The 12,236-nt window shown below is 46.9% G+C and overlaps 1 protein-coding gene across 29 annotated transcripts in view; it reads right to left on the bottom strand.

Moving 5' to 3' along the window:
• ZMYND8 (zinc finger MYND-type containing 8) overlaps positions 1-9,333 on the bottom strand; it is a 126,080-nt gene extending 116,747 nt beyond the window's left edge. For 11 of the 29 annotated variants that reach the window (XM_059038741.2, XM_059038743.2, XM_059038739.2 and 8 more), the window contains exon 1: positions 8,397-8,486. In XM_059038741.2, the coding sequence (XP_058894724.1) occupies positions 8,397-8,410 (14 nt within the window). In that variant the 5' untranslated portion in view covers positions 8,411-8,486. Of the gene's footprint in view, positions 1-3,425; positions 3,515-5,237; positions 5,258-7,148; positions 7,492-7,758; positions 8,012-8,396; positions 8,487-9,310 lie in introns of those variants that run through there. The other 18 variants (XM_067013886.1, XM_067013884.1, XM_067013896.1 and 15 more) reach the window with 12 other exon arrangements.
• Positions 9,334-12,236: the final 2,903 nt, after the last annotated feature.

Below are 12,236 nucleotides of genomic sequence, written 5' to 3'. Positions count from 1 at the left end.
TTCAGGTTGGAGGTGGTTTTCGGGGTACCTGGAGTTCAGATCTCTGAATTTTGCAAGGCAAAGAGTATTTTCCCAGACCTCCCGGCTAACTCTTACTATTTCCCGAGGAGGCAGGAACATGAAAAAATATATAGGTTAAGCTACAAAGTAGAAAAATATGCTCAGGCTAGAAGCAAAAGGCCTGGTCTCAAAACATTCAAACCACCAGCACTTAGCCCAGGAATTAGGATTGGGGTCTCCACACACCCAACCCCTGGGATATTTCCTCTCTGTAGCAGGCATGGCTTAGAGAAAGCATTCAGCACTCTTTTGAGCTGTGACTAATTACCCCCACCACAAAAGTGGAATGAGGAAGGATTATTTAAAAGACAGGCTGAGAGTTGGGGGCTGGGATAAGAAGCAGGGAAAACAGGCCCCTCTGCTGGGCCATCCACCAGAATCTTCTCTCGCTCTCTTGGCTGGAACTCCCCGCTGAACAGGGTGCAGGCCATTTCCCTATCGTCCCCACGGACATACACACACCTCTCAGGCCAAGCCAGGAAAGTTCTGCTTCTCTAAGTGCCAACAGTTTGAGGTGCTGGAACTTTCCAGGCATCCGGCTGATGACAAAGTGATAAGAACCTGAGCAATTATTCTAAATGCAATTCCATCGGACTGTGGTTCAACAAGAAGAAATGGGTACATCTCCAACTGAGATGGCTGAAATCCTCCACCTGGAAGACTCAGAAACCAGGACGGGGGGGACGCTGGGTAAGGCAGGAAGGATTAGAATGTCCCTTCTGTGTTTCCGTGGTCTGGGACTGTGACAAGACAAAAGGTAAGTCCCAAAAGTCCTGGAACCTCAGGGTCAGATGGAGCTGCGTTTAGGAGAGTTCCGTGTTTGAAAGGAAGAGATGAGAGCTGAGAATTAAGTTAGAAGAACTTAAAGGCCTCCAACTTCACTGGTCCCAGCAGAGAGAAACAGAAAGGCAGTGTGTTTTTAAATCAGAATGTTAACACATTTAGGTCTCTGATATTGAACGCCGTTGACAATTTCATCCACACTGCCTTTGTAGAGAGAGCCTGTAACACAAATCACCAAAGAAACAACAGACATGTTGTCACAAATGGTTTTCATCAGAAGACATTGCTTCTGAAATTTAAACATGTCGCTAACGTGCACCAATACAACGGTGATTTGTGGCAGGTGATTTTAGCACTGATACTTTTTACTCCAACTTAAGAGGCAAACAATCTCAACTCAGAAACACACCCTGCCTGCAACACACCCAGACTGTCCAAATGGATACTGCTGATGGTTTTTTGCTTGGGGTGACTGGAAATAAATTTTAACAGAAAGCCTCAAGCGGCCCCTTCAAAGAGGAGGAGGTGGTCAGCTTCAAAAGAACAAACAGCAACCCTGATCTTTCCAGCAACTAGAATTCTGCTCCCCTCTCTAGCATGAAGTATGTGAAATCCTAAACTTCTTGAAACCGATCCCATATTTTGAGTGATGGAGAAAACGCTAATCTGGGATCCAACCAAAATGTTTGGTAGTGAAAAGAAACAATTATGCATTACAGACTCCCCCAAACCCACTTGAAGGATTTCTGCAGCGCTGAAAACATTCAAAGGTGTATAGATCATGGAGTTGTTGGGCTGCATTCAAGAGAACAATTATTTGGCTTGTAACAGCCTAGAGGAGGCTGAATACTTCAGGCAGGAAAGCTGCTGAGAGGCTAAAAAAATGCAAACTAGCGATGGGGTAACTATATGCTGCTGAGTTTAAGATAATTCTGGAGCAGAAAAGAGGGAAAAGAAAGTTAAGCTGTTTTATCTTTCCAAGTATTACAAAGTGGGCACCATAATCACCTAACTTTAGCAATAGTACCACCAGGATTTAGCCAAGGATTTGAAGGACAACAATGTCAGAAAACCATCTTTTTCACAGATCAGCAAGCCATCCTTTCAAAGGGAACCCACGCATGCACAGGCATGCACACACACACACACACACACACACAATAACTTGTATTTGAGTAAAGGAAATTGCAATGTCTATGCATCTAAAGGAAAAAAATTTTTTAAAACTTCATTTACAAAAGCAGACCAGAATGCAAAATTAGTCATTTTGAATAGCCACATCTAAAGGGACTTCCTTTTTTCTACACCACTGATCTCATTTTTTTTTTTCTTTTTTGGTTTAGTGTTAAGTACTAGTATGTTATTAGGGGGAAAAAAAAACTATGAATATTACATCAAAAGTGGTGGTGAGAAAAGATTTGTACCTGTCTGAATGCCCCACAGATCTTGGTCAATTTAGGTTAAGAACTGTTCAGTCATTTGGAGGGAAAAAAAAAAACAGTCAAATAATAATTGTTAAAAAGAAAAAACAGCTGCATCTGAAGAAAAGACTTTGAACTCTCGTCATTAACACATTAAAGTCTATTAGAAAATACACAGCATTTTTCCTTCCATATCTGCTAGCTTCCAGCAACCCCAATTATTTAAATCCAAAACAATGGAACAAGCAGCCCTTGTTTCAAACTGACATTACTTTTTTTTTTTAAGGTCAGCTGGGGAGGCTGGGGCCCGCTAAAGGAAAGGGTAAAATTAGATGAAAATCTCACCCCAACAGGACAATACACCATCAACTAGTTGTATACACTGTATGTTCCCACCACCATCACCTCTTGCACTCACGGGTTCCCCTAAATCAGTTGCCCCTGGATTTCAAAAACTGATACATTTCAGGCAATTAAAGAAGAAATAACAGGCGCCTGCACATAAAACCAAGACCATCCCATCCCGTCCCAGAAAGAATAAAAGATTTCTCCCCCAATGCCTGAGCAAGAAAACCTCTGCTTACTTCTTCACCTGCATGCACTGGAAAAGAGCAATTAAAAGTTGCAGATGAACTGCACCTCCAGGATGTTTTAAGCCTTCTGATTTTTAATTCTGAAGACTCAAGGCTGGTCCGTAATTCCCAGGAATCCCATCCCCTCAACACTTCCAGGAGAGAGAGAAAAGAGAAAACATCTAGTTTGGACAGAAAACTGCCTGGAAACACAATGCCCAGATATTTCTTTTCCCCAAGTGCCCCTACTATTTGACTGTTAACCAAGAATATCTAACCCATCTAGAATATATAACCAGCATGCACAAGAGTCTGGGTCTACAGCTGAGGATCATCACACAGCAATTCAAGAATCATGCAATCATTCGAAAGGACTTTTCCTTCAGCTTTTTACTTTCATTCAAAATACCAAAGTGGTCCAGGCTGGAAGAAATATTTCATCCCCAAGACACAAACATCTTTCCTCTTCTAGAGCACAAAATAGTGAACATTAAAATCAAAACACCATGCTGCCCTAAATCTGCAATTAATTTCTTTAAAAATTGGGGGGAGGGGAGGGAATGGTTAGCAGCTTTATATAAGCACTCACCTAAAACAGGCAGAGTCATCGGTAGCTAAGCTATTTATGCAGGATTCTTAAAATGGCGTCTGGCAACACTGCCTCATTCCTGTATTGAAGCTAAAATGGTAGCAGTTTGTTCAATAGCTGTAGCTCTTGCTTAAGCAGCCCTGCTAGTTTCAAAGCCACCTTCCTAAATATCAGAACTAGGAAAAGCTCAACCAAAGGACACCAACAACCCAACGTTTAGAAGCTTGAAAAAAAAAAATCTGCAGTGACAGGGGGAGTTTGTGAAGTCACAGGTTCCTAAGGAAAACCCTTCCCTTTCAGATCCTGAGCCTTCAACGTGAGGCTCTAAAATGAGGCCCCCTTGCCCTCGAATTAGGTGGGTGGAAGGTGAGGAATTAGGCAGCCCTGTGGCATAAAGTGCAGACAGACAGGTGTCTGTGCAAACAACCAAACTGTTAAAAGGGCGCAGGCTGGGGAGGGGGAGGAAGCCCGTTCCCCCTTTCTGGTAGATGAGAAACCAGCTCTGCATCCTTACCAATGAGGAGCTAGGGTAAATGAAAAGTGCTTCCAGGGCAGCAGGCATCTGAAGGGCTGCACCCCAGCCTGAGGCCAAAGTCAAATAAAAAGGCTGTTTAATAAGCCTGAAAACGGCCACCAAACACCCAGCCAGTCCTAAGACAGTTAACCTCAAGGAAAGCTAATCCGAGTCTGCAGAGAAGAAACAACAGGAAAACATCGCCTTTAGCCAAGGCGCAGAATACTCACAAATTAGATTTTTGTCCACCCCCAACAGAGCCCTCAAAATTAACCATGGGTTTGGCAAAACCCGCTTTCACAGGCCAAGCTAAGAGCCTCATAGTGGATCATGTAATTTACTGTTACAGGTCTGCCCATGGCCTCGGCACTCTCCTGGTGCTGCGGGTGGAGAGTTTCAAGGTGACTGTTTGTGAGCTTCAGGAGAGAAAGGAGGGCACAGTGCCCAAGGCTGCACCAGGGCAAGGACGGGCAGCTGGCTCCCGGCCGGCCGGTAGGTAGGTAATCTTGATGACGAGGGACAGGCTGGCAGCCCAGCTTGCTGCAGTGCTGAAATGGCTCCTGCCTGCTTGTTTATCAGTAAGCAGAGTGGGGTGGAGGGGGAAGGGCATCCATAGCCTTAGCAACCTGAAGCCAAGGGTGAATCCTTGTTTCTGCCTTTGAGAGCAAAAGCAGGGCTGCTACACAGATTCCCTTCCTCCTCCTCTGCTGTGGGGTGGCCAAGGCACTTTTGCACGTATCTTTCTTTTCAGGGTCAAACCAGAGGCAAAGCCAGACCTAGGGCTTCCCAGCTGAAAAATGTTTGTGGCCTCTGCCCAGGAGAGAGAAGGGGGGGAAAGGAGGCAAAAGAAACAAAGAGATCACACATGTGAAGTGGCTGGACTTTGGAAAAAAAGAAAAACCTACCTTTGCCTTCAGGGTTTTCTGGGCTGCTGTCACCCCCTCCCCTTTTTGAAATGGTGACTCATTTCCCCCCCCTCTCCTATTTAAGACCTGAAGCCATTTCCCCACTGTTCTCCCAGGGAAAGAAAAGGGGGAATGTTTTGTTTAAAAGAAAAGGGGTAACAAGAAAGAAAGAAAAGAAAAGGAAAAAAAGCTATTGTTTTCATCCCTAATTTATAATCCAGGAGGCCCCATTGTTTCTTTCTGACTCAAATCTTTGAGCTGTTAATTATAAAAGTACCTGGACTCAGCTCCAGAAGGCAAACCACGTTCCTGAGCAGCAATTAGAAAAACTCTGTAGAAAGTTTACTGAGTGATTATATATAATTAATTCCTAGTTACAAACGGAACACTGACCATTTTCTGGAGCTAATAAAAGCAGTTACTCCTGCTCCCCCACACGAATGCCACTTAATTTCCCAAAGCACAAAGTGAATCCATCCTGGAGGGTCTTAAAGGAAAAAAAAAAAAAAAAAAAAGGAGAGGAATCAAAAGCTCCAGTGTGTCTGCGTTTGTTCCTTGCAGCTGTGCATCCTCTTTGGGGACCGAAGAGGCAGAAGGAAAAAGGAAAACAGCCGAATGTTCTGTTCCCCCCTCTGCAATTTACAAACGTGGCAGAGAGAGGACCATCTACCTTGATGTAAAAAAGAAAGGGGGGGATGGGAGATGCCCTAGGCATGGAATGTAGGAGACGCTTCAGCTCCGCGGATGTGCTTTTCCTAAAAGGAACAAAGATGGTAGAAATTTCCAGAAGGCCCGCTCTGGGTCCAGCCACTGCAATTGTCAATCTGTAACCTTTCCTCCAAGTCTATTGGTTCAAAAGCTGGAGAGAGAAACCCCATTGGGCTGCACCGTGAGCCTGCACTGCTGTCCCTAGCTAGTCCTGCTGCAATGCAGACATTTATTTTTTTTCCCCTGAGTGAAACTGGAAAACAATGCTACCTTGAGAGCCATTAACTTTTACAGACTCATGTTTGGTGGTGCCCCCAGGATCAGAGGCAAGTGGCTGGCTTGCTCCAGGTCTGAGAACTTGCTGGGGCTACACATCTGAAAACAGATATTGGCTTTGCAAACCTGTGGGAGCCATTTTAATGCAAGCTTTTAGAGGACAAATGCCTTACCCTTAGGTTTCCTTCCAGCCCAACAAATGCACCATTATGCAAACACTGACGGCACCAAAGCAGGAGTCTTGTGATTAGATATTGCTTCCAAGGAGGCCACAAGAACCTCAATATGTAATTTCCATTTACAGCCAGGAGATAAGAACAAAGAAAACAGCTAAAGCGTCTGAACTTTCTTGTGTGGGGTAGGTAGTAGCAGGCAAGCAGTTCAGTTCTAAGTATGTTACATCATTAACGGCCTGTCCTTTTACTCTAAGAAGCTGGCCTGTCTTGCAAAGACTTCTCAGCTTAGAATTGGGTACATTCCTCATTATTAAATGAGCCTTTTTCCAATTGGTTCTCAAAGGTGGGTTGCTGGACACCAGTTTAAAAGAAGAAAGATTATTGACTCCATAAAGTTGGCATAACACAGCAACCGAATATACTTCCAGCATTTACAGTCCTGCTGGATTGGGCTCCAGGCTGGAAATTTATGCAGTGAACTTCTAGGGAAATTCTCAAGCAAATGCTAAACAAGAAGCTACTTTTTTCACTCTGAAGTTCTAGCTGCAGCCTTAAGAGATCAGGAGAAATGTAAAAAGTGAGAAATAAATCAGAAGTAAAGGTAAGTGTGCATATACAGATGTGTGGGTCAGTCTTGGAAAAAGGCCGGGTCTGTTGTGTACTGAGTCCTGAATCAAGACCAAGTTTGGTGGTGGGTGGGATTTTTACAGACATATAAGTATCTTAAAACATAAGGACTCACACCACCACCCCCAGCTCCTCCCCACCCCTCATGTTTAAGGCTCTGTGACTCTTAAGACCAAGCAGTTTCCTTACATTTCACAAGCAGATCACCTACCCAGAGTTTTCTATCTAATATCCAAACAATCCCAATTCAAGGTCTCCAGTCAAGTCACAATGAACTGAACGTTTCTTCCCTGAGGGTAAACAGGAAGTATAATCTTCAATCCTAGCCCTAGGTTATCAGGAAAAACAGTGGATTCAAACAGTCACCTAAAATCAAGACACTATGAAAAAGCCCTCCTTGGGTTCCTGCTCATAAAAAGCCCCCAACGGCTGGAGCCAAGACCCCCTGTTACAAACAGACCCCAAATGTTCGCCAAACTCTTTATACATGGTCACAGAAATGGATTGCTTTACTTACCCAACAAATGTTCAAGCAACCGTCTCATTTTTCCACAGTTAAGAAGAGAGAACAGGCTGGCAGATTTGGGACTTGATCAAAAAGGAAATTTTTTTAAACAGTTACACGGGATTATTAAAAACACACACACAACAACAACACAACCCAACCACTGAATATGGAATGCTGTCATGAGCCACAGACGTGATTTTATTTCCTCTGCACTCTATCACACAGGAGGACAGAGGATGATACAATGTAAAAAAAAAAGGGGGGGGGGAAAGGAAAATGAAAACAAGGAGAAAAGATACATGAGTCCACTGAAAACCATGCAAGAGGAGAAAACTAAGGGATTCAAAAAGACTCCTCAGATTTATTGCAGGATGTTGTCCAACATCTCTCCCCCACCCCCTCCTACACTCCCCCCCCCTGCCCCCCATCCCCATCCCTACTCCAAAAACTTCCTCCAAAGCCTAGAAAACACTTTCAGAAACATTTGCTGGCTGCAGGCTGGCTTTGCAGAAGAACACTCTGTATCAATAGAAGTCAGGAAAAAAGGCTGAACAATGTAGTTTCAAGTGAAGAAACCCTGTAGGAAGAGAAAAGACCATGGAGAGACACCACCACCCACCTAGGCCCCAGGAGCTAGGATCTGTCCTTAGCACTGCTCTGCTGAGGGCTTGGTTCTTTTGCAAACACACGTCCTCTCTGGTCAGAACTGAGTCCAGCCTTCCCAGCACCTCTTTGGAGAGGTAAACTTGCCTGCTTTGCTGTCTGCCATGAGCTCTCCTTGGAGGGGAGCCTGCTTGCTTACCTTCCATTTTCTTCCCCCAGCAGGCATGTGACACAAGAGAAGACAAGAGTGCAAGGGGGAGGGGGGGGGAACTGCTCAGAGAAAGAGAGAGAGGGGGAGAGAAAAAGAGAGAGGAAGGAGGGGGGAGGGAAAAAAAAGCTTCTTTTTTGGCAATACCAGGATCTAGCTTCACACTCTTCTAGAAACACCATGTCCTGGTGGAAGAAAAGGTGTGCCAGGCCCTTGCCAGTTTGCAAAACCGAGCTCTGGCTAATGGCTACTTAGCCATGTGACCCAAGAAAGCAAAAAAAAAAAAAAAAAAAAAAAAAAAAAATCTCTCTAAACAGTTCCAAGTTAACCTAAGTGCTGTAGGGGTGACTGTGGCACAGCCAGCCACAGAGAAATCACACTGCTCGCCCACAATGCGGATGTCTCAGAGGGAGGGGGAGAAAAGATGGTTAAAAAGTCGAGCTTACCTCTGTGGATGCATTGTTAACACTGTGTAATGTCAATACTTATAAAACATGGAGGACAGGCTCCTAGTTCTCACAGAAAAAGGGTTTGGCACTTCGGCTTGATGATCTGGCCGCCTAATAAAAGCTCATCCCCGATTGGCTGCCCCGGCAAATCGGAGTGTAAGGCGGCCCCGGATTGGCTGAAACACTTCCTGAGCGATTATCTTTGTGAGGCTCTGGTGAGCAAGAGCCATCCTGTGCATAGAAAAAGACAGGCTAAGCTAGGCCTTTTGCAGCAAGAAAAACTTAGGAAAGGGGCCCGCAGACGCCCTTCTCCCACACCCTGGCTAGATTTCGCGGCACGAGCAAACCAGTGCAGCCAGCCTGACCTGCTCCAGCAAAGCCCGAGGCCCAGAGGCCACAGGCAAGAGAGTTTTGGGGGTGAGCTGCAAGGGCTCACCCTCATCTGCCCCCACAAAAACGGCTCTCTCGCTGGGAGGAAGGCTGGCTCTTTTCTAGAACAGTCCAGCAGAATGTTCTCCCCACCACCCGCGGGGGGCAGGGAAGTGAAGCCGAAGAGCAGGGAGGCCCAGGAAAACAGCCCAGGGGGCAAGAGAAAGAAGAAGCTGGAGCCAGGCCTTTGAGGCAAACCGGACTGGCCAGGCGAGCCCCCCAAGTCACTCCAGGGCAGCCCTGGCTTCTCAGAGGACAGAGCACTCGGGCTGAGAGGGGAGGAGGGGAACCAAGTGGTCAAGTTTGCATCGTCATTATCAAAATGCCTCCTGGACAAAGCAGACCAGAGAGCCACTTGCCTGCCCCAGCCCAGAATCTAACCTGTCGTCACCCCACCACCCCCCAGCCAGAACTCAGAGGAAAGCCAAAATGGGTTCCTGCCTCCCTGCCAGGATGCCAGGGGACCCCCTCCCCATCCTTACCCTAAGAAAAGCCAAAGGCGCTCCTAGCAGGCCACATGCCTAGCTCTACAAACTTCCCTTCCCCTCCCAGCCCCCTCCCCCAGCGCTGAGGCCTGCTAAACCTGTCAGTTAAACAAAAATCTGACTTCCGTATTAGTCTGCGATGGCTTCAGCTTCCTGCCTATTAACCCTCTCTCAGACTCTGGGCCTGGCTGGGAAAAACTAGGCCCTGAGAGCGCAGAAAAGGCCTGTGGAAAAATACCAGCGGCAGCTCTCCCGGCAGATGCAGAAAGAGAAAGAGAGAGAGAGAGAGAGAGAGAGAGAGAGAGAGAGAGAGAGAGAGAGCCGCTGTCTCTCGCCTTGGCTTCCCAAGGAGGCGTGTACCTTCTGAATCCAGGGCACAGGCAGTGCCTCTCGGGCTGAGAAGCCATTTAAATCCAGAGGGAGAAAGAAAGATGTCAAACTCAGCCAGGGAACAAGAACCCCCATTATTAGTCAGGCCTACACCCACTGCTTAGACCTTCCTGCCACACAACCAGCCCTGTAAGGATGTTCCTGGGAAACTGGGCCCTCGGTGGCAGAAAATCCCATGAGCTTTGTAAGGATTCTTGCTTAAATTTATTTCCACAGAGAACGGCTTCTTCAGGTCCCCAAAGGCAGGTGGAACAGCTATTTCACACACAGCTCTACCCCACCCCCATCTCTCTGGCACTGCTCCCCAGTAAAATATTAACTACTGTTGCAGAACTGCTTATAATTCCACCCATTTCAATAGTATTAGGAGGTCTTTGCCTATTTCCTCCGTCAAGCTGCCTTGGTCGTGGGTCTGTAGCCTGAGAAAGAAAAAGCAAATCCAAAAGGATCTTAAAGCATCCGTGCTCACTTAATGCTGTTTTTTGTTTTTTTTTTTTTTAAGACAAGGTGCTTAATTAACAAGGTTTTTTTTTTTAAACAGCAAGAGGGAACAACAGAAGCTATATAAAACACCATTCTTTAGAGGCTGGAGAAAGCTTCCAGAGGTGACACAGCCATATGCCAGGAGGTAAAACTATGGCCCAATAAACTCTCCCCTTCTCCTCCTAAAATTAGGACTCGTGGGCTTTCTCATCCCACACGGTTCGTTGCCACAAAGAAGCCACAAAGAAAACGGTAGAGCTGAGGCCCTGCTCACCCGGCCCACGCCCACGTGGACGACAGATGCCCACAGTATGTACATAAATTCCTCCTGGCTGGGAAGTTCTATCAAACAGGAGCAAGCCAGGAATCCAAGCACACTGTACCGCAGGGGCAGGGCCCAGGCTCTAGGAAAAGGGAGGGGATTCTGTAGCCGCTGTTGCTGAATTTTAGGCTGAGGAGGCCAGGACGCAGGGAGGGATACCTCCACCACTACTTGGTGGCCTGACAGAGGTCCAGCATTCAGGACAGCAGGCCTGGGCCTCACCAGAAGGGTGGGGCCTCCTCTTCCTGGGGGTAGAACCGTGTACGGGGAGACCAAACGGGGGACAGGAGGCCAGAGTTAATCAGACCGTGCTCTCCCTCCCTGCAAGTGTGGGGCAGCGGCCCAGCACCACCATCCTATAAGGGGTACTGTTTGTGTGTGTTGGTGCTGCTTTGGGGAGGACAAAGAGGACGACGAATTTGTGGTGGATCTCCTGTACAGCTACCTGCCCGAGCCCACGAGGAAATAAAATACGGCGCTGGTTGGCGTGTTGGATTTTAGCCCCGGATTAAAGCCAGTTGCATAAGCAACTGCAGCATCCTCCCCCTCCCTCTCTCCCTCCCCCTGATCACTTGATCACTTGAAATGTTTTCTGGGGCAAAGAGCAGGAAGCTGCCGGCTTATTCTGGCAGCTCTGCTCGGTTTGAGGAATGCTGTTGGCATTTGGGTAGGTCTGAGGTTATCTAGAAAACAGCAATTCGGCTGCGGACAGAGACAAAGGTATGGTGGCAGATGGAATCCTGGGAGGGACACGGATTGAAAAAGGCTGCCCAAGGCAGGCCTACTAAGGGCCAATCCTGGGTTTGATGGAATCTGGCTGATAAGCAGGGAATAAAGAAAATCAAATGTTGCTGGCCTCAATCTAGAGAGTGCCCCTCTCAAACCCCAGCTGCAGAGTAGTCCCAGCAGCTTCTGCATGCCCGGCACTGGCTAAATCAGCACTTTACACAGACTGACTCCATGAGGTAGGGAGTATTGTTAGAGAGCTGGAACTGAGCCCAGAGAGGTGAAGTGAGCTGCCCAAGGTCACACAGCAAGCCAGTGCCAGAGGTCAGACTTCCAATCCAGTGACGACTCCACATCCCTAAACCCTGTACTTTTACCTGCCTCTAAAGAAAGAAAGAAAGGAGAAGCCAAACCAAGCAGAGCAGAAACAAGGCTAAAAATCTACTAACGGCAAATGTGTGATCTGTGTTTTCTTTTAGGAGTTGGACTCCTTCAGGAATGTTTTAAGTACTGAATGATGAACCTGGGAGATCTTTACATCAGAATCACTCAAAGGCCCAGAGAAATCTCCTCTCTCCCTACAAACCTCCAGCAAGATGTTGAGGGGGACACTTTGCCATCTCTCAAATCAGGAATATAAAAATTCCTTGAAATGAATGGTTCTCAACCAGGGGTGGTTTTGCCCCCCAGGGGATAGATGGCAATGTCTGGAGACTTTTGGGTTGTCACAACTTGTGGGGGGAGAGGTGCTATTAGCACCTAATGGGTAGAGACCTGGGGTGCTGCTAAACATCCTACCGCACACGGGACAGCCCCCAGCCAGGAATTATGTGGTCTAAACGTCCACTGTGCCGAGGTGGGAAACCTTGGCTTAAGTGAAAGGAAAAAAAATCCGACCCTTGTGCCTCTGGATAGCAAAGCCAGCACAGGCCTAAATAAGCAGGTTCCGTGGTGATGTGAATAAGCCATGAGCTAATGAAAATAGATGAATACGTGTCTCTC

This window comes from Kogia breviceps, chromosome 14, assembly GCF_026419965.1.
Source record: "Kogia breviceps isolate mKogBre1 chromosome 14, mKogBre1 haplotype 1, whole genome shotgun sequence".
Classification (NCBI taxonomy): domain Eukaryota; kingdom Metazoa; phylum Chordata; class Mammalia; order Artiodactyla; family Physeteridae; genus Kogia; species Kogia breviceps.
Note: the sequence above shows the minus strand (reverse complement) of the source record. Positions and strands in the feature narration are given on the sequence as shown.